Source organism: Chelmon rostratus, chromosome 10, assembly GCF_017976325.1.
Source record: "Chelmon rostratus isolate fCheRos1 chromosome 10, fCheRos1.pri, whole genome shotgun sequence".
Lineage (NCBI taxonomy): Eukaryota > Metazoa > Chordata > Actinopteri > Chaetodontiformes > Chaetodontidae > Chelmon > Chelmon rostratus.
Window position 1 is genome coordinate 8,005,435 of NC_055667.1, and position 21,376 is coordinate 8,026,810.

The 21,376-nt window shown below is 41.5% G+C and overlaps 2 protein-coding genes across 2 annotated transcripts; one reads left to right on the forward strand and one right to left on the reverse strand.

Annotated features, from left to right (window-relative positions):
* Positions 1 to 574: 574 nt before the first annotated feature.
* Positions 575 to 4,372, forward strand: LOC121613344. The gene is made up of 3 exons (XM_041946696.1): positions 575 to 606; positions 1,351 to 1,456; positions 2,495 to 4,372. Exon 3 carries the CDS (start codon positions 3,185 to 3,187, stop codon positions 4,277 to 4,279), a length of 1,095 nt encoding a protein of 364 aa, XP_041802630.1. The 5' UTR covers positions 575 to 606; positions 1,351 to 1,456; positions 2,495 to 3,184; the 3' UTR covers positions 4,280 to 4,372.
* A 6,870-nt stretch (positions 4,373 to 11,242) lies between these two features.
* On the reverse strand, positions 11,243 to 19,739 carry zgc:171775 (STKc_p38 domain-containing protein). Its single transcript, XM_041946695.1, has 12 exons — positions 19,524 to 19,739; positions 17,530 to 17,659; positions 16,618 to 16,676; positions 16,209 to 16,320; positions 14,768 to 14,797; positions 14,072 to 14,119; positions 13,718 to 13,832; positions 13,512 to 13,583; positions 12,826 to 12,905; positions 12,535 to 12,613; positions 12,159 to 12,332; positions 11,243 to 12,001 (listed from the first exon to the last, which is right to left on the reverse strand). The coding sequence occupies exons 1-12, from the start codon at positions 19,655 to 19,657 to the stop codon at positions 11,940 to 11,942; spliced, it is 1,095 nt and encodes a 364-aa protein (XP_041802629.1). The 5' UTR covers positions 19,658 to 19,739; the 3' UTR covers positions 11,243 to 11,939.
* Between the last annotated feature and the right edge of the window lie 1,637 nt (positions 19,740 to 21,376).

The following is a 21,376-nucleotide window of genomic DNA, read 5'->3' on the forward strand; positions in this document are numbered from 1 at the left end:
TCTTCTGCTCGTCAGTACATTTGTCCACCTCTGTGGTAGCTGTGGTAGACACTTCATTGTCTTTTCGATCTTTACATTGATCCCTACGGGACCTATGTGCTTCTTCTTCTATGTTTGTCATCATTTTGTTTGGCTAGTAGAAAACATCTCAAAGAAATAGTACGTTGTTGTCAAGTTTTAAAAAAAGTTTGAAATGATCAATTTGATGCTGATGTTATAATACTCATCACAATTTTCTTTGGCTTTAATTTTTGGCTTTGATCTTTTGCTTTAATTTTTGGCTGTAATTTTTGGCTTTGATCTTTGCTTTGATCTTTGGCTTTAATTTTTGGCTTTGATCTTTGGTTTGATCTTTGGCTTTAATGTGTGATATTTGCGTAAGGCAGAAAATTACCCTGGTGCGCCGTTGCTATGGAAACGGGAGGAATCAAGCACGTCTGCGACGGAGTCGAGCCTGTCACTTACCTGTCAATCAAAAAAGGAAAGGGGCGGGCTAAGGTAACGCAACAACCAATAAAAAAGTACTCTTGTCACGTGATTCTGCTACAGCGGAAACCGCGGAAACAGATCGGGTGAGCGCTACACAGGAACAGAGCATAGAACAGAGTAAGTCATATCGAGTTAATATTATAACAAATTCACACCTTGTTTGACAACTTGACTGCTGTTAAAGAGTGTTGCCCAGATAATTAGCATCGACATGCGTGTGGGTACGATGCGAGTGCATCGGTAGTCGAGCAGCCATGCCGTTTTGGGACAAGATGCAGATGTTGGTGGTGCGGGGGAGGCAAAACAAATACACACCCACCAGCGAAGTACAGTATAACAACAATAACTGACGCTGGTCAGTAATAGTAACTGTAAAACTAACGTGTTTTTAAAGCAGCATGTGAAAACCAGGAAGAGTGAACATTTTAATTTGTCAGCTGTTTATGTCGAACACATTTTTTCAGGAAAAAACAAGTTGTCTCAAGATGTTTTTATACCAGAATGCGTTCCAGCTTGTGAACCCATTGCGTTCTGCAAAAAAGAAGCACAAGGTTTTGGCTGTGTACTTGTCTCTAGTCAACGTGTCATGTTGACCACATGCAGCTGGTTTTATTGTGCACAGAGAGAGATTTTAAGGAATTTGGCCATGCCAAGGTTTTTTCTGAACTGCTTACTGATCTGAAAGAACTGGAGGAAAGTGGGATAACAATGGGAGATGAACTTGAAGTAAAAGTGCTCTCCACTGCTTTGCTGGGGACAACGTTTCACCTCTCACATCATTGGGGGTTTCACAGAAAATTTCATTTCATCTCAGTACAGTACTACTGCAGATATTGTCTGATTTCTCGAACTGAATTTCAGGATGCTGATCCTAACATCTGTGGACTGGAGCAGACTCCAGAAACGTACACATCATTGAACAGCTGGAGACAGAGGATGCTCCACAAGTACAACAGATAAAGTTCAGGTCTGTATTTAATACTACAAAACTTTGATGTTTGTTCACCTGGCGTGCCCCCCTGTCTCGGTCATGACATCTTCGAGGGTGTCCTCTCATGCTATGTTGCTTTTTACCTGAAGTACTTCATCAGCCAACAAAAAAAAAATGGTTTCACAATTTTGAACAGGTGAATCAAGCAGTTCAACTACAAAGCAATGGATGTTTGCTCCAAACCTTGTGAGGTCAGTCCTCAAACACTGAAACTAAGTGGACATGCTGTTCAAAATTGGAACTTCTTGAGATTGTTGCCTCTGATAATTGGAAACAAATTGCAGGACCCCTAAGAGAATGTGTGGCAGTTATTTTTGCAGCTTAAGAACATTGTGGACCTGATTTGTGCTCAGCAGATTTCCAAGGCTCAGGTCGCCTATTTGGATGTTCTCATCCAAGAATATTTGGAAACCAGGAAGGCACTATTTCCAGATATCAACCTGAGACCTAAACACCATTATCTGCAGCATTATCCAGGATTGATTCTGAAAGTTGGTCACTTAATCAGGGTATGGACTCTGCGTTTTGAGAGCAGACATAGTTACTTCAGATGTACAAGGCATCTGAAGAATTTCAAAACTCTGTGTTAGACTCTTTCAGTGAGGCATGGGTCTGTGAGTCCTCCACCTTTGCAAATAAAAGATGCCTCACCATTTTACTCAGAACTTTGCAGTGAGCAAGTTCAAGGCACAATCCTCCATTTTGGCTTCACTGAAAGAAATAGAAAAATACCTGTTGATATGCAGTATAATGGGATAATTTACAGGAAGGGCCAATTTGTTGTCACTAAGAATGATGATTCAGTGGAGTTTGGTAAACTCATCCTCATCCTGAAAGATGATTTTGCACTTCATTTTCTGATGAGAGTGTGTGGTGGGGAATTTCTTTCACACTACCACATGTACTCTGTAAAAGAGGACACTGGAGGATTAGAATGCAGACCTGTCAGTGAACTGATTGACATGCGGCCTTTATCATATTACATAACAATGTCTCTTTTTTGTGTCTTAACAGATGTGGTTGAATCACAGATGATAAGCAGCAGTGCTCCGAATCTTCCTGATCAAGTCGTCAACTCAGTAGAAGACACTTTGAAGGCACTTAATGCCCTAACAACAGATGATTTACAATCCATTACAGAGGGAGACTTGCTGCCAGTATTACAGCCCATACAAGCCGAAAAGACTGGTTGCTGCCTGGGCCCAAAACAGTGAGTGTAAAACATTACCACCACAACACAGCACACTTCTCTTATAGGGCTGCACAAGTAATGTAATTTTTTATTAATCTTTTCAAAATCATATCTAAATGCAATCAGTCAAAATAAATGCAATAGTTTTTGATAATATCTTGCAGCCCTACTATCTAGAAATGTATCAGTATGCTACATTCTGTTACAGAGTACAAAAACGTTAAAGGTTTAATTAGGGGTGCACGATAAGTATCGGGTCGACAATTATCTGGCAGATAACAGGAAATCATCTAACATATACACATTTTTGTCAGCACGGCAGTGCCTCGCTCCCACTATGAGACCCGAATGGCCTGCAGTGAATGCTGCGTTCTTATTGTTGGTGATTTGAATATCCATGTGTGTTGTGAAGGCAGCCCTCTGGTCAAAGATTTCTTATCTCTGCTTGACTTTTTTAACCTCACTCAGTGTGTGTCTGGCTCCACAAAAAGGGACATACACTAGACTTAGTGATGTCTCATGGGTTGACGGCCTGTGTCAGTGAAATCTGTGATAGTGCCTGTATTTCTGATCACCTGCCTGTTTTATTGTCTGCCACCATCCCGTGCACTGTTGTTGCTGCTTGTCCACCTTCTTGTCATCGACGTGTTATCAGCACCAGCACTCACGCCCAGTTCTCTGCACTATTTAAAGACTCTGTGCTTTCCAGTGCGGATGGGTCCAGGTCCGTCTGTGCTGAAGAGCTAACTACTCTTTTTAACTCTACCTGCAGCAATATCCTGAACTCCATTGCTCCTTTAAGAATTAGTCGTCCTAAAGCACATCATGAACCATGGATAACTGACTCTGTCCGTGCTCTCAGACGCTCATGTAGATGTGCAGAGAGAAGGTGGAAGAAGGATAGGCTGCAGGTCTCCTTTGAAATTTTATGGGACTGTCTTCTGGAGTACCAGAGAGCTGCTAATGTAGCAAAATCCAGTTACATTTCAAACCCAGTTTCTACTAACATTAGAAAACCCAACGTTCTTTTTAGTGTTTTAAATTCAATCGTGACCCCTCAAGATGCTGCCTGCGTTGTTCCTACTTCCACCCTCTGTAATGATTTTCTCAGCTTCTTCACTGATAAAATCACTGCTCTTCGGTCTGTCCCTGTCTCTACTGACCCTGACCCCTGTGTCCCTCCACTGTGCCAAGCTGCTTTTAACCAGTTTGAGCCAGTGTCTTTGTCTGAGTTGTCTGAGGTTGTTCATGATTTGAAGCCTACTAGCTGCTCTTTAGACAGCATTCCCTCCAAGTTTTTAAAGGGGCTGTTTGACTCGGTAGAGTCAGTGCTTCTGGTGTTGGTAAATGCCTGTCTCAGTTCAGGTAGTTTCCCATCAGCTTTTAAACATGCTGTTGTGCAGCCCCTTTTAAAAAAACCTAATCTTGACCCCTCTTTGCTCTCCAACTTCAGGCCTATCTCCAAACTGCCCTTCCTGTCCAAAGTGTTGGAGAAAGTAGTTTTTAAACAACTTCAATCCTTTTTAATTGAAAACAGCGTCTATGAGAAGTTTCAGTCTGGGTTCAGAGCTCGTCATAGCATAGCTCAACATAGCTTTAACTGTTGACTCCGGGTGTGCTGCTATTCTGGTGACCTTAGATCTGACAGCAGCCTTTGACACAGTGGATCATGAGACCCTTTTACTGCGCTTAGAGTATTGTGTGGGGATTAAAGGTACTGCCCTAAAGTTTTTTCACTCTTACTTGACAGAGAGAACCTTCTCCGTCCATCTGGGTGAGTTCTCTTCAGGCGTGGCCCCTCCTTCTTGTGGGGTTCCCCAAGGCTCCATTCTAGGCCCTCTGCTTTTTGTTCTGTCCATGCTGCCCCTTGGTTCTATCTTTCGCAAGCACAATGTCCCTTTCCACTCCTTTGCAGATGATCTTCAAATATATTTTCCTCTGAAAGTTGATTGTAAGGATTCTCTGCAGCCTCTGCAACATGGATGAACATCAACTTTCTAAACTTAAACGACAGTAAGACAGAGGCTATTGTGTTTGGAAATCCAAATGTCCTGGACTGCTCAGCCAATTTTTTGGAGCACCTTGCACCTAACTGTCGCTCCTCTCTAAAGAGTCTTGGTGTGACTTTTGACAGTGCTTTTAAATTTGATAAACAGATTGGCTCTGTGGTTAAAGGTGCTTTTTATCAGTTGAGGCTGCTAGCCAAAGTTAAGCCATATCTTCGCCCCCAAGATCTGGAAAGAGTGGTTCATGCATTCATCACCTCCAGGCTTGATTATTGTAATTCCCTGTATGTGGGCCTAGACCAGTCCTCTATCCAGCGCCTCCAGCTTGTTCAGAACGCTGCTGCTCGATTACTGACTGGAACAAAAAAAGAGAGACGGCGTCGGCTAGTTTAGCTGTAGTTTGGCACAGCTATGGTTCGTTATTGCGTATTCGTAGCCGACCGCCGCAGAGTTAGCCGTGTTGTGGCTGGCTGCTTGCAGCGCTCTGCGTTCGGTAATGACATTCTCCACGTCAGAGGTAGTTGTCTAGAGACGCGGATGTTGATAACATGCCACCACGGGCTCAGAGGGGATTAGCACCAGCATATCATAACAAAATATTGGAATATGAACGAGTTTCGCCGCAGATTATGCGTTATATAGAGGCTGCGCATGGATGCCCCGAGTACTCGCATTATACGGATATACGCGCCGCTCCTCTGGGGCTAATTTCTTCAAAACGACTCCAAATGCCACCAAAGTTGTCTGGGTGAGTAAATGGTCGTATTTAATGCTAGAAATAAGGTCCAGGTTGTAAAAAACTAAAGTTATCATTTAAAACAAAGGGAGAGCGGGCTTTTGCTGTAGCCGCCCCAAAACTGTGGAACAGCTTACCACCCCAGATCAGATCAGCTTCAAGCCTTGGGATTTTTAAATCAGCTCTGAAAACTTACTTTTTCTCACTAGCATTCAACAGAGCTTGAGATTGTACATACACTTTTTATTGTCTTCTGTCCTTTATTTGTTTTATGTAATGCCCTTTTATCATGTACAGCATTTTGGTCAACTGTTGTTGTTTTTAAATGTGCTTTAGAAATAAATTTTGATTGATTGATGTAACGTCTGCATAATCAGAAAAACTCTTTCTCACTGGGAAAAATCAAGAATACCCCCTCATGCCAGAAAACAACTCGTTAACTCATAATTTTGGTAGCTATTGACTTGAATTGATATTGGCAGTATTTTTCCATATGTTACACATAAAAAATGGAAATATGAACTTTGAGAGGCTTGCTAATAGTTTTTCATTGGAAAAAAATAAATATCTCTTGATTTAAAGGGTCAAAACAGTTTTTGGTTTTGTTCATAGTATTGATATCATGATCTTATGTCTGTGCTATTTATTATCGGTATCAGCTTTTAGGAGCTGAAAGTTATTGGTTTTAAAAAACAGTTATCGTGCATCCCTAGGTTTAATGATTTCAAATCTCTTTTGTTGTACTTTTACAAAATCATCCAATCCACGAGAGAGATAGCGAGAGATTATGACTGGTGTTGTTTGTTCTAAGTGGTTGTTGCCTTTTTGTAGTCCTTCATCATTTGTGTTGTTGGTTCCCACTTAAAACAATAATAAATAATAAAATGGAGATCCTACAATGTGGTGGATCAGAGTGAACCAGGCAAACTGCCAGATCTGAATGCATGTGCTTTGTCCCATTATTTCAGTGCGGAAATTGTTGACCGTTTACACTAGCGGTAGCTAGCGGTAGCGTCCAACTTTGGCAAAGTTCAGTCTTCAACCTTGAATTCCCAAAAATGGGCAAAGCTTCCCATCCATCCTCGAGCTCTGCCTTGTCCTTGAAATGGACTCTCCACCCCCTGATTAGATCTTCAGTCAGGATCAGTCGCTCTCCTTCCCTGCTGCAAAAGACCTGGAAACCGAAAAACCCTCCTCAAGGTCCTCCCACACAATGTTAAAATTCTCTGCATCACTTTGTGAGTAAACCTGGAAGATCCTTCTGTCGCTCCTCCTGCACAGAGAATCCCACTGCTGCTATGCTATCAAAACACTCACCAATGTGGACATCAGCGAGATTTAACACAAAGATGGGCAAAGCTTCCCATGAGCCCTAACCTCTGAGGTGTCCACAAAAGACAAATGTTCCTCTCAGCCCCTGATTGGTCTACTCGTGGCCCCCCACCCAAGTCATCAACACATTCCTCTAACACAGGGGTGTCCAAACTTTTTTCACTGAGGGCCACATACAGAAAAATATAGGAGGGGCTGGGCCACTTACTAGAGGTGAGGTATATAGCCTCACCCTTAGTTAGAAAAATCAATTCAGAGTTAGTCAAATATGCTATATTGTTGAATATAATTACAGAAAAACTTCCTTCATCACAGCTTTCCAGAAATGGATTTTTTATTAATGTATTCAGAAAAAGGGTTGGCAGCTCATTCTCAGAACAGCAGCCTCTGATTTCTTCTTAGTGAGGATGGTGACCCCCCACAGTACAGAGAAAGAACAATCAAGGGGAAAATAGGATGGGTACATTTCAAGCTTATTTAACTTATTAGGCCTATTAACACACCTATTAACGCTCGTTAAAAACTATTATCAGAATAAACCGACTGAACTGGACTTAATAACAAGAGTGCATATAATTTTAGTCAGTTATTCTGGTGAGGATCAGCTGCGCTGCGTATTTAAATCAGTCAAGGCGCTGACGGTCCAGCTGCGGTGCTGTTCCGGACAGATGTCACTTTGACCTGCATCAGCTGAGATGAGCTGATTTTGCGCAGTGTATGCGCTGTGCACAGCGATGTGTACTCTGCATGTTGACAATGCATATATAAAAAAAGTGGGAACAGCATTGCACTCAGTGGGAGCAGTGATGCTGCCTTCAGCCTTCTGCCTTGCATTATTTTGGTTCTGCCATGTTTGGTAACCTGGGGTAAATTTGTTTTGTGATTGTGATTTGTTCTGCCTTGTTCAACAGTAGCTCCCCCTGGTGTTAAAACTGTGCAATGTGCTCAGGCAAAAGTTTCAAGAGCAGGCCATATTCTATTCTATTTATAAAAATTCTTGCAGGCCAATTAAAAATTGACTGCAAGCCGCAGTTGGCCCGTGGGCCATAGTTTGGACACCCCTGCTCTAACAGGAGACAGTCTCCCTTCACCTGGATCCTGAGCTACAAAGAGAACAAGTGTTCCTCTCAGCCCCTGATTTTGTCTTCATCTCTGAGGACTCTCCTGGACTGTCAACTCCTCCACCCTGGTCAAAAAGACACAACAGCAGCTTCACTCGTTGAGGAGGTGCTACATAAATCATCAGATCCAGACAGGTGACCAATACATCTAAAAATCTATATGTAGATGCCTTCATACATGAGGAGTCACGGAATAATCTGATGAATATGAAAATGATCTGAATCACATATTGATGCCTTCACAGTCACAGCATCTTAACCCAACTGAACAGCTACAGGAGGTGGACCTCACACACTCGGAGAATCTCTGACAAGCAGCACCGAAGCTGGTCTGAAGCCTCGTAGTGGCCAAACACCAAAAAGAGTCATAACAGGCATCAGTATCAGGGCTGATCATTTACATAAAGAGCCAGGACGGAAGATTATTAGATTCAGACCTGTTATTTAAGTTAAAGTTGTAATAACACATATTGTACTTATGTACTTCAGTCGCTAAAGTAAAAGCATTCATTATGCAAATTGTTTTCTAATATTATATAAAACATTAACACTGAATTAACATGTAAGCAGCATTTTGATATTGTAGCTGGTAATGATGGAGTTCATCTTAACTATACTTTAATGCAGGGGTGGGCAAACTTTTTCACTTATGGGCCACAAAGGGTTCTAAAATTTGACTGGGGGGCCAGACCAGGAGCAGATGGATGGAGTGTTTTGGTAATCCACCTCATAAGAGAAAATAAAGTATCATGAGATATGTAGAAAACATGTGCTTTAATTTCAATTGAAAATGAACAAAAGCATTACAACTAAATATCTGTCTTTGAAGTCCCACAGAACTGAGTGATTTAATTGAAATGACTCTTAAAACACTGAAAATTAAATGAATAAAATATTTTTTTATTATTTTAAAGCACTGAAAGTTGTGTTATCCTTCAAGATATCATCATCATCACTCTCCTCCTGACTGTCTTTATTTAAAAATTGGTAGGAGATGCAGGTCTACTTGTCCTCTCCTATTCAATCATCCCTAAAGCCAAAACTCAACAACGAGCAGCGCGAGGACAGAACAGTGACAGCGCGCCAGTATGTGGAGCGCGTTATATTTGATCGCGTTGTATTTGCGCACTTGGTTTTGAGAACGTACGTGCACCTGAGCACCACATATGTGCATCCCTTAACAGACAGGACATGTAACATGTAAGGCTTATTGAAGAAATTATTTTCAGATGCATTTTTTTTACATAACACAACAGAGAAACGTACTTTTAATTTCAGTGGGAACAGTGTTGTTGGTCTCCCTTTTTATCCAGCGCATCAAAGTCTGGAGTCAGTTTTCTTGCTGTATCATAGTCTTTAAACACCGCCACAGTCTCTTGGCATATTAGGCATACAGCAGCTGATCGGTGTTCAGTAAAAAATATTTAGTAGTCCACTCCTGATTAAAAACTGGACATTCTCTGTCCACTTTTCTTTTATTAGCTTTTACAGAAAGGCTGAGGGTCGAAGAGTAAAGCGAAAACGTGGAGTAATACGCCGCACCTCAACAAAGCTCAATGTATCTAGAGTGCGCCATCTATTGGGAAAAAGCCAGAATTGCAGGGAAAATAAAACATTAACAAAGTTTATTGATATAATTTCGGCGGCCGAATTAAAATTTGTAACGGGCCGCATATGGCCCTCGGGCCGTAGTTTGTCCATGCCTGCTTTAATGTTTAGTTTAATCTGTAACAATGCCTCATATTTTAGAACTTTATAATGTGGAAAACACCTTAATCTGCAAAGTAACTATATCTGACAAATTAATGGAGTCAATAAAGAGTATAAAGCACCAGAAAATTAAAACACTTCTATAAAGTACAGTCTCAGTGCAGTACTAAAATATTCATCCTGTGAGTACTTTCAACCACTGATTAAGAGAAGAAGAAGTCACAGAAGAAGGAGAGGAAGTCAGAGGAAAAGAAGAAATGAAGCTTCTGATGCAGTGATTTCAGCCATTTCTCTAAAATTCACGTTCAGCCTCCAGACGTTACTTAAACTTGACAACAGGTTCCTGCGAGGCCTGAATCCTTCAAGTTGCCTTATTCAACCCTGACAAGCTCAAATTAGGCGTTCAAACTCGCAGTTACTTTACACTTTAAGATTTTACATGACACATGATTATCTTCAACACCTTGTTAAATGTCTGACCCCCCTTTGATTCATTTGGCAGTTTGTTATCTTTGGATGCTGAGGAGAGAAATAAATGGCATCAGTATGCGATAACTTGTCATTGAAATGCTGTTAGAGTTTAAAGCATGATCACATCAGGGTATGTATATATATTTATGCTATGCCCTTCAGTTTTTCAATCTTCACATTCTTTTCTTCTTTTTTTCTGACCAGCACGACACCAGCAGGTCCAGAGCCACAACCAGCAGCACCATCCACAGCTACATCAGCTGCGTGTGAGAGGCTTTAGACCTCACAGCTGTTCGGAGGAGTATTTCCAGTTGGGATGAAACTTCCAGGTCTTGAAATGTAAAGGTCATACTAGTCCTGTCCACCACCATCTTTTGCCAACAACCTACACCGCTGTCTCCACCGTTAGAATCGTGGAGTAGATGTAGAGACATTCTGAATCAAAGTGGTGACCTGCACACCGGCAGAATGATATTGCACCATTATATTATATACAGCAGCAGAAAAAAAGTGACTTGGCAGTATTAATAAAGAGGTGAACTGGAGAGAACTTGCTCATTCTGGTATGGGAGACTGTATTTAAAGGCCAGGCACCAGCAGCCATGAGGCATCTCTGAGCTGGTGCAAAGTATTTTATCTAATATCTCAAAAACACACTGATATGCTAAATTCTTGCATTTCTGAATAATCTCAGGATGTTACAGTATTTCTATCCTTTAAACCTGTATGTCTTCATTGTGCCAATGTTAAAAATACACAGTGTGTACGCACTGTTAGCTTCCTCAACATGCATGAGTTAAACTTTGGTGCTGACGCGAGTGGCAGCCTCTCTAGCAGCTCTGTGTGATCCTTGCGCTCTTTTGTTTTTCTTTTCTTCCTCTTTCTGGGTTTCTTGGAAAGTACTTCTCTATCCTATGGATATGGACTCTTCAACTTCAACGCCGACACTCGTTTATTCGAGGAACTTTTTATCTATCTATAAATTTTTCTTTGGAGATTAATTAAAGTATCTCTCTATCTATCAGATCGACCCATCTCCTTCCTCATGGAAGAATCTTTGATGACATAATGCTGCCCTCTAGTGGTCCATGATTCTATTACACTTTATGTCCGTGTTATCCGTCTGAACCCATTCATTAGTATTACTGTTAGTTAGTCATTCTGACATCATTCATTTAACAACATGTCAATTTTTTTTACAATGTTTTATTTGAAAACAGCTGACTGGGTTCCAACAGTAAAAATAATCAAAAATAAATTCATACATCTTTCAAAATAAGTCCTAAAGTAAAATTGTACTGCTTACATGTTATGAATATACATGAAAGGAGACATATACAATAACTGTCCTTGTGAAGCAAGATCACATGTAATTAAGGACATTTTATTATAACGCAGGGTGATCTTTCTACTATGTACTTGTATATATTATACAAGTCTAGCTCAGCCACTTTTACAGTAATTAATGTTCTATTTCCCAACTGATATTTTCACATAATTTTTTTTATCATCTACTTTGCAGTAGTCAATAAATAAATTACTTTGAAGAAGAGGCAACTTCATCCTTGACCTTGGAGATTTCATGAAATAATGCTAACTCAAGGTCCACTTATTACTTTTCTCATTGTCTTCAACCTCGTCTCATGATCTTCATCACTGGATGGATCGATCATCTCACATTTCTCACCGGTGAGACGTTGTGTTGATGAAAACCACGAGACGCGGTCGAAAGGCTCAGAAAAAAGGTAGCAAATGGACCTTTAGTTAAGATATATTAAGATATATTTTCTGTTTTTTTATTTGTTTCTCTGAGCTTGACAGTGTCGTTACCTTTGCATTACGTGTACATATTACAACCAAACACCAGGAGGCGCCAGCCCATCACAGCGTCCTACATGGCTGTCTTACTGGGGTTGTCAGGGTCAAAGGTCATGATCTCCATGTGGATGAGGCCTGACAGGAGTAAAAAAGGAAAGCAGCATTAAAATTGTTTATTTTTATGAGAGAATGGCAGATAGTCATTCCTGATACTTTCACACCAAATACTGATCATTTCTGATTTACTGTCATACTCCAACGTGTCCAGCCTCCCGTGCTCAGACACACTTACTCTTCCACTCCCCAATGGCGAGCTCCAGGCTCTCGAATGAGTCGTCATACGGGTCAGAGTCTGGCTCGCTCTCTGGGTCATAATATTCAGCCAGGAAAGGGTGCGACAGTCCCTGCTTAGCCGTCAGCCTCGTCTCTGGGTCCAGCACTAACATGCCCTCCAGTAGGTCTACAGCTGCAAGCATCAGCCCAGAAAACACATTTTCACATTCCTGCACAAAACTGCACAGCGCTCTCATTTAAATAAGGCTCATGCTGTGTAACTGCAAACTCACACAGAGAGATCAGGTAGCCCCAAAAGAAGTTAATATATTTTTTCAATTAAAAATGTGTTGGATTTCAGTTTGAATTAAACAAGCAGAAGCAGCTCAGCGCACCATTTTCATCCATGGACACAAACACTTCCTTGAAGTTTCTCTTCTTTTGTGGAGGAAGTCCTTGAACATATGACTGCGCCTGGAAAACAGTCGAGGGTGGTTGCATTTCATTCCAAAGAATGACTTAAAACACAAACAGAATAAGACGCAAGGAGAGGCAAAATAAGTTGTATGTAACTTTCCACCGATATTTGGAGATGCATGCTGCCTTTCTGAGTTGGACCAAATATGAGAGCTGAAAGTGCCGATGTCAGCTGGAATAATAAGGCATGGAGACAAGACAAAACTCACGTCTTTACTCTGCATCCTCTGAACCAGGGAGGAGTCTGGGGTTCCTGTCAGACGGAGGATCTTCTTCAGCTGATCAATACCTGAGCGGGCTGGTTAAGGAGGCCTCATAAAGCACAGGCATTGAAACTGCTTACATCCTGCACGACGCAGCAGCACTGTGTTACAAAGTTCTGCAGCTGCTTCTGATACTGGCTACGATTTTCTCCTTTAAGACACTAAGGACTGATCTCAGCATCTCGACAAAATGTCTAGTTAAAGGGGCACTCCAGCGAAGACGAAGTGAAGCAGCGTATCCTCACTTTAACTCTTTAGTACGGTTCAAGCTCCAAAAACATTGGATTCTACATTTCACATAATGCAACCAACTTTGCTTCACCCTCCTTTTCCAGTAAATGTCCCATTTTTTTAAACTTCACACCTCCAGTTTGATGAAGCCTGAGATAACGCTGACAATAACTCCCTTGAGAGTCACAAAAGACATTAAACAGCTGTTAATCTCCACAGTCTGAGTCACACTAAACTGACCTCTATGTGTAAAATTGGTGGATGAGGTGGTGCTGCAAAAAAACAAACAAAAAAATGTATTTTAAACATGAAAATTGTCTGGGACAGTGTGAGTGTCCTGCTACTGTAACCGAGCTCACGCGGCTTTATTCCAACACAATGAGCCGAATGTGTGAAGATACTGTCGTGCCCTGGGAAAAGCACCTGGCCTGTAATCATCTCGGCCAGGATGCAGGCGGCCGACCAGACATCCACTGCGAGGGAGGGGACGGAGAGAGAATTTTAATAATAAAAATCTAATACTTTGTCAGAGCATGTTGCAAAATTCTGTCATATTTTCAACAAGTTGAAAATGACTATTTGTACCAAAGGAAGGCAATATTATTACCTGTCTGACTGTAGTGCATCCAGTTGAATATGACCTCTGGTGCTCTGTACCAGCGCGTCACAACATACCCCGTCATTTCACTCTCTGTCTGTCTTGCCAGGCCAAAATCCAGGATCTGACCATAGTTACAGTGAAATCATTGATTCATTAAAGTTTGTTAATTGATTTTTCAGCTTTTGTTGAATTTGCTGTATTAGGGTTCACTTGTGTCTTGCACACTGAATAAAAGGGTGAGTTCAACGTCTCAGAAGTAAACTGAATTAAAATGTGCTTTCATATGTGAAGTAGAAAATAATCATCATCTCGATCTGAAAAATCTGGTATTCAAACCTTTTTGAGTGTTTTTTAACTTACCTTTAATTCACAGTTCTCATTCACAGCAAGGTTACCAGGCTTCAGATCCTAAAATCAAACCACATCAGGTTTCTTAGGACTATTATGACTTGACGAAAATACACTACGAAATAGTTCAAGCATTTTTTCAACATAGTGGGAAATACATTAATTTGCTTTCTTGCAGAGAGTTGGATGAAAAGACACCACTCTCATATCTGTGTGCTCAACGTGACGCTACAGTCAGCAGCCTCTTAGCTTAGCTTAGCACAAAGAGCGAAAACAAGAGGAAACGGCTAGCCTGGCTCTGTCCAAAGGCAACCGGCCTACCAGCACCTCCTCTGCTCACTAATTAACATTCAATTTGCAGCGTTTGATAGGTGAATTGAAATATGTAATCAATGCACTCAGTTACATTACTCATTACGTCACTCATGTTGCTCAGCCCAGCCCCAGCAAAGCTGCCGTTAAACAACTCCAAAGCCTCCACAACCACACGGCACATACTCATTATGTAACGGGTGTAGAAACTGGAGGGGTTTACTGACCATCAGCAGCTGTCAGCCTCTGTGCGGCAAGAAGGCGAATAAGCGTATTTCCCAAAATGTCAAACTACTACTCTTAAGTGAACAACTCAAGTAAAAATACACATAGTGTATTTGTGTATAGTTTATAATGACAGTGAAGTGTCCATGAAAGAAAGGTTCAGATACCAACCCGATGAATGATCCCTGCAGAATGAATATACTGTAAGGAAAAGGAACATATGTTTAAGCACACAGTATGTAACAGCTTACACAGACGCACTGCACATACACAAGTACACACACCCACATGCTTATGGCTGTCTAAATAGCACGGTGTAGCCCACAGCCCTTTGGGAGGACTATGTTTTGTATATTTTCCATCCCTCAGAGCTAAACCAGACTCACAGCAGAGACGAGTGCTTAAAGGACACAATGCACACAGATAAGAAGGGGAAAAACGTCTCAGGATCAAAGCTGTTTGCACTTCAATTCAGAGCGAAAGGGCCATTTAGGACACGCTGGTCTTGTTTTCCAGTTTAAACTGTGCTTCCTCCTTTTTTTCCATTGAGCACTCTTGGTTACACATTGACTAGCGCTGAGTGGGAAGGCATAAACAAAGGTAAAGCAGTCACACATCCTGTCTCTGAATGGCATTTATAGTTCCCACACTGACAGCATTAAAACTTGATGTGCTGGTAAGATATCAGAGCTTGTGCACTTAAAGGGACAGCAGGGTGTCATAAAACATGAGGGGTCGAGCTGCTTCCCTGTGGGCGAGGGCCATTCAGTTGGTTGCAACCTGCAGCCTCACCTCGAGATGCCACTAAATCCTACACACTGGCCCTTTAAGCACGTATTTAACCGACAATGATATATTTTCCCACTTAGGGGCCGTGCAAACAAGCTTATCAGAGCTTACAAAACAGCTGCCCGCAGAGAGGTGAAAGTGAGTAAAACCAGTTATGGGGAGTAAAATCTAAACAATGATCTGCACGGATACTAAAAAGCTCTGTGGAACAGAGGGAAACTCCAGAGTCAGTGTGGGTTTGTCATGAATGACTCCTTCCACATACACAGTCATCACTGTTAATATAACAGTTTTCATTAGAAGTAATAGTATCCTGTGTTATCTTGGGACCTTTTTGCCTTTTTGTGCAACCTTATTGGTTTACTGCCAAATTACGCTTAGGCCCCAGAAGGGTTTAGACCAGTCCTTGGTCCCCAGTATTTGCTGCATCAGGTTTTAAATAAATTCTGATATGGAAAATTATAGGGAAGTTATTAAACAGGAAAACAAAACCTTATATTCAATGCAAAGCGTAACCTTGGTCTCCTGCACGCACTGAAACTGAAACTGTTGCTTTGCTTCATCTATAAATATAAGGACTGAATGGATGTGAAGCAACAACACTGCAGAAATCAGCTTCTTTCACACCCCTCTGCAACTTGACACTGAGTGTATTACAACTGCCACCTCCATTTATTTCAAGTTTTTCAGCAGCACCTTTTCAGCTGGGAACAAACATTTTCTTCTGTTTTTATTCTGTATATCAAACGTTGGTTTTATAATGTATGTGAGTGTTTACAGTTCGTGTGTGTGTAAGAGTCCAGATAATTAAAAAGAAACTTACCTTGAGTCCTCTTAAAAGCTGGTAGAATAGGTATGTGATGATACGATCAGTTAATCTTCGCCTCTTCATAATGTGGCCCAGATCCTGGGCTACAAACGGCATTACAATATAACTAAAGAGAGAAGAAGAACAAGAAGAAGAAGAAGGGTGAGGGAGACAAACAGTGAGAAAGAAGCAGCGTATTGATCAACAAATAGGTAAGGGACAAAAAGATAAGAGATAGACCGATGACGGGAGCTCATTGCTATGGTGAGAAAATCCAGCTGCACAAACCAACCACGACAGCCATGAAAAAGCCTGCTCTCACACATCCTTGCTTGTACATTTCATGCATGCACACACACGCACACGGGGTCTCGACAAGCTGCGACTCCCAGCAGAAGAATGTGGTCTCTGGCTGCTCACTCACAAGGTTTGGAATTTTTCCAGCGTGGAGTCCGGAGTGAAGACGTCAAGGAGGCAGATCACCTTTAAGGAAGAGCGCAGAGAAGACATTAACATCCAATATGTCCGTTTTACAAAAAGTCAAGGGGTCACATGTCGGGCAGCGTTAGCTGCACAACCCCGGAGTAACATCCAGCGGACACGTCATGCTTTCAGCACTGACGTTTCTGTGGCAGCTGAAACCTACGTCTCACACTCTCCATCTTTAAGATCCACAGTCAGTGCTGTTATGTGTATGTGCTGCATTTCCCAGCATTCATAAGCATCCATGCATCCAGTGCTGATGTCACTGCCCTTTGATTTTGAAGTTCGAGCTCATGCAGAAAAACAGTTTGGTCCTCCATTTGTATAAAATGTACATATATATAGTAAGCTTTTATTTTGTATTTCCCTATTCTGTTGCTATTTTTTTCCAACTATTATTGCCTGCTGCCTGTAACCCCCGAATTTCCACGGCTTAGGATTTAGTAAGTTAATAAAGTCTTATCTTATCTTATTTATTCTGAATACAAAAATAGAAGCTGACAACACAAGATACAAAATGGATCTCAAGTGTTTTGTTGACATGTCTCCATAATACGACAAAAGAAATAAATAAATTAACAAAGTGGATTTGGTGTCTTGCAAAGAGGCCAAGTCAGTCAGGCAGTTATGCAAGCAAAAATACTGAACCATGAGGGTTCCGACAATACACAACACTCCCAGATTGTGAGCACTGATAAGATAATGGGCTCTTGTTGAACAGTCAACAAAGTTACTTGAGATCAACCTGCCTGGTTGAATAAGGACTGAGCAAATCCCCTGAAAGTACAACTCCACCCTCTGTGGAAGCTCACGCCAAATTCCATCCGTGGCCACGCTTTTGCCAGGTTCTTACATTTTCATGCTGTATGTGTCGGAGCAGCCGGAGCTCCCTGTAGGCCCGTTTGGCGTGGATGAGGGACTGGAAAGGACGATGCAGCTTCTTGATGGCCACCTTCTCGTTGGTCTTCTGGTCAATGGAGGAACTAAGCGCGAATGAAACACAGTGCAAAGGGCCTGACACACAGCGGACACGTAATGACTCATATGGCGACTGTAATCTCATATGGGCTGTGATTATTCATCAGTCTCTTGAATATTTTTTTATTAATTGTGATTAATCAATTAATCATTTAATTTTATAAAACGTTGGCATATACAACCACAATTCCAAAAGAGTTGAGAGGCAGAGTAAAACACAAAAACAAACTATGCTGACAGCAGCTGTACGAAGCCCACGTAGTAACATCCCTTATTTAATCATGTGTTCACAAAGTGGTGAACCTCGCTCCATCCTCGATTGTGAACGACTGAGCCTTTCCAGGATGCTCCTTCCATACCCGATCATGATACTATCACCTGTTACCAATCAACCTGTTTACCTGTGGAATGATCCAAACAGGTGTTTTTGGAGCGTTTCACTACTTTTCCAGTCTTTTGTTGCTCCTGTCCCAACTTGTTTGAAACATGTTGCTGCATCACAGTCAGAATGAGCAGATATTTACAAAAACCAATGAAGATGATGAGGTCAAACAAATTTATTGTCTTTGTGCTGTTTTCAATACGGTTTCTTAAAGGATATTGCAAATCTTCCCATTCTGTTTTATTTATGTTTTACACAGCTTCCCAACTTTTTTGGAATCAAGGTGACGTTTTCAGATTGTTTTGTCCGACCAACAGTCTAAACCCCAAAGACAATTTGCAATCAATTTGCAATCATATAAAACAGAAAAAAAGAGCAAATGTTTGGAGCTTTTCTTGATAAAAAACATAGATGAGCAATCGATCATCAAATTTTGGGTTGCTATTATAATTATTTAATTGTGCACAAATTAGTTTCCTTCCTGTTTACCTCCCATCAAGACTTTGCAGCACATTGAGAATAAATTGATTGGGGATTTGTGGAGTTATGTGTGAGTTTATAAGATAGAAAAAACATATCTTGCATGTTGCAACTTGTACATGTAATTGTACCTGTTTAATAAAGTTATTGTAGGTCTTACAGAAAATAAAATGATAAAACAAGCTTGCTAGAAACCTATTTCTAAGTAAAGTCCAATCTAAAACAATCAGATTAGTCAACTCTCCGGGGCTGATGTCCCCTCTGTTCTACACGAACCCAAATGTCATCAAATCAGGACTGAGGTCTTGACTGTTAGTGTCTTATCATCAGATAGAACTATGTCGGAGATATCTTGGATTCCTGTAGGCTGGGTTCCTCTGTGTTGGTGGGGGAGATTCTTGTCCTATCGGAGGACCTGCGTTGACTTGCTGACTTGCCTCAGGCGGACAATAGTGCTTCTGTTAGCAGATGTCAGTCTGGGCCTCTTGGGCTGAATGCAACAGAGTCTGGAGTGGAATGCAGACTTAAGGCCTGCATACATGTAGCGGCTTACTGAAAATCATTTGTGATGCCCGAGCCTTCAAACATTCACACATCTTATCATGTTTACATGACCTTGCTATGATAAAAACAACAGCAACAACAATAATCATGATAATAATAATTATAATCAGAATAATAATAGTACTTTATGGATGTTGGAGGTCAGTAATTGAAGTCTTAAAAGCCTTATCATGCTCTGCTGGGCTGTGTTAAATAGAAACCTCACAGGAGCATAACTTTCCTGCATGGGGCAGACTGTAAGTATAAGGCAGGACAGCCTTTAAAGACTTTATGTCCAGTATTTTGTGGCAGTTTTAATACTCAGGATTACAGTGTGTTAGAGGATTATTAGTCTACAAGGCCTGAATAGCTTGCACTTTGCAGTGCAAACTGCGAAATGACTGCCACAAGCTCTCTTCGTCAGTCTGGCAGAAGCCGTGGTCCCCCTCCCAGGGTAAACTCACCAAACTGTCCCGTACGCTCCGCAGCCCACCGCCCGCAGCGCCGTGTACCTCTCCGGGATGTCCCACGTCGTTTTCTGGATCTCCAGTCTGTGAAAACCCCGTCTGACGGGGGAATCCTTCACTGGAGACTCCATGGCGACGTCTTGGTTGGATTTCCAGTCCGGCTTTTGGTCATAAACGTTTCTCCAGGCGTGAAGTTTCAACCTGCCAGGTGAGATCTGGCGGCAGAGATAAGATCAGCGCGGGGAGGCAACGCCCCCCCTGCTCTGCACAGCCTGCCCTCTGGTCACGTGGGTGAGCTGTCATTCCCTCCACCTATCGGCTGTCAGAGACATGTGGACACCTGTACGGTGTCAGTGACCCTTTTACCCCTTCAAATAAATGACAAGCATAGATTGAGAATATGAGAAAAAAAAAAAATCATACAGGTGAATCATACCAGGTAATACCAGTGGTGGAAAAACGAAGTACATTTACTTAAGTTTTACAAATCGGAGGTAATTTTGCTTTACTGCAGTCGTTTCTTTTCATGCCACTTTCTACTTGTACTGTATCGCAGTTAAGAGGGAAATACTGTAAACTACAATACCTACCAATTACCATTTTTACGCACAAAACACATGAAGAAACAAAATGTGTTTCAATTAATTAAGTGACAGAAAATAAATTGGTAGCTTTTACAAGCAAAAACATGTCATGCTCTAGCTGCACAAATGGGAGGATTTGCAACTTTTCTTTTGAATATCTTAATTATTGTTAAAGAATGTTGCATGTTTGGGACTGCTGGTTATCCTGAACAAGCACTGTGGAGGTGTCGCTTTGGACTCTGTGTAACTGTGATGACATTTCTCACTATTTTCTGAAGTTTGACAAACCAAACAAGCGATTAATCCATAATGAAAATAATCATCAGTAGCAGTCTGACACAAAATAGTTGAATATGAGCTCCACCTCAGCGCACTACAACAGCAAAATCAACGCTCAGCCGCAGGCCAGCAGAGGGCAGTCACGCGTCATTCCAGTAGGCCTACAAAAGGAGGAGGGTCCACATGGCTTTAAGTCATTGTTCATTTTTATCCCGAAGGATTTTAAAGATGGAGTTAGAGATTAAAAAAAATGTTTTCAAGAGTTTGCACCACAGAGCAAAATGACAACCAATGCCAGCGTGCTGTATTTGTTAGAGCAACTGTGTGCTGTGCAGAGTTAAATGAATATAGTATTTGGTTTGGTTATAAGAAAAATGAAATGATGATCAGAACCAATTGATCAGGACCTGTCTGGTCAAGCAAAGACCGCCATCTATACTGGGTGGAGACCATATACTGATCAGACCTACCTGTCAGCATGTACAAACCCATGTTTCATACGTGTTGCATGTTTTTCAAGTGTACTCAACAGTGTGAGCAGGATCACAGAACCAAGTTTCACATATCAGTAAGTTTAATTAAGTTCATGTTTGTACAATGAGTCCAGCGAGCCGCCGGCAAACTGAACCTCTGTGTCTGAGGCGGTCAGACTGCAGCAGCCCAGCGTCAAGCCAGCAGAGGCAGAGAAACGTGTCTGAGAGGCATTTTCAGAATAAAAGCATTTGTTAGAGCACATTTACAGGTGCAGAAGTGAGGCTAAGAATTCAGTGGGGGCAGAAATAAAGGGAATTTCCTCCAAGCCGAACTATAGCAGAGCTCCAGCTCCACCTGACACGACCGTGTCAACACGAAACCTTTCATTGGATAAAACTTTTTAATTTGATACACAGCCAAAGTCTTACTTGGCTACAGATAAATAGCAGCCTTTTTTGAATCTCTTTCTATGCTTTACATGAGTTTGATTTTTGAGTGTTTTTGTTAAGGTAT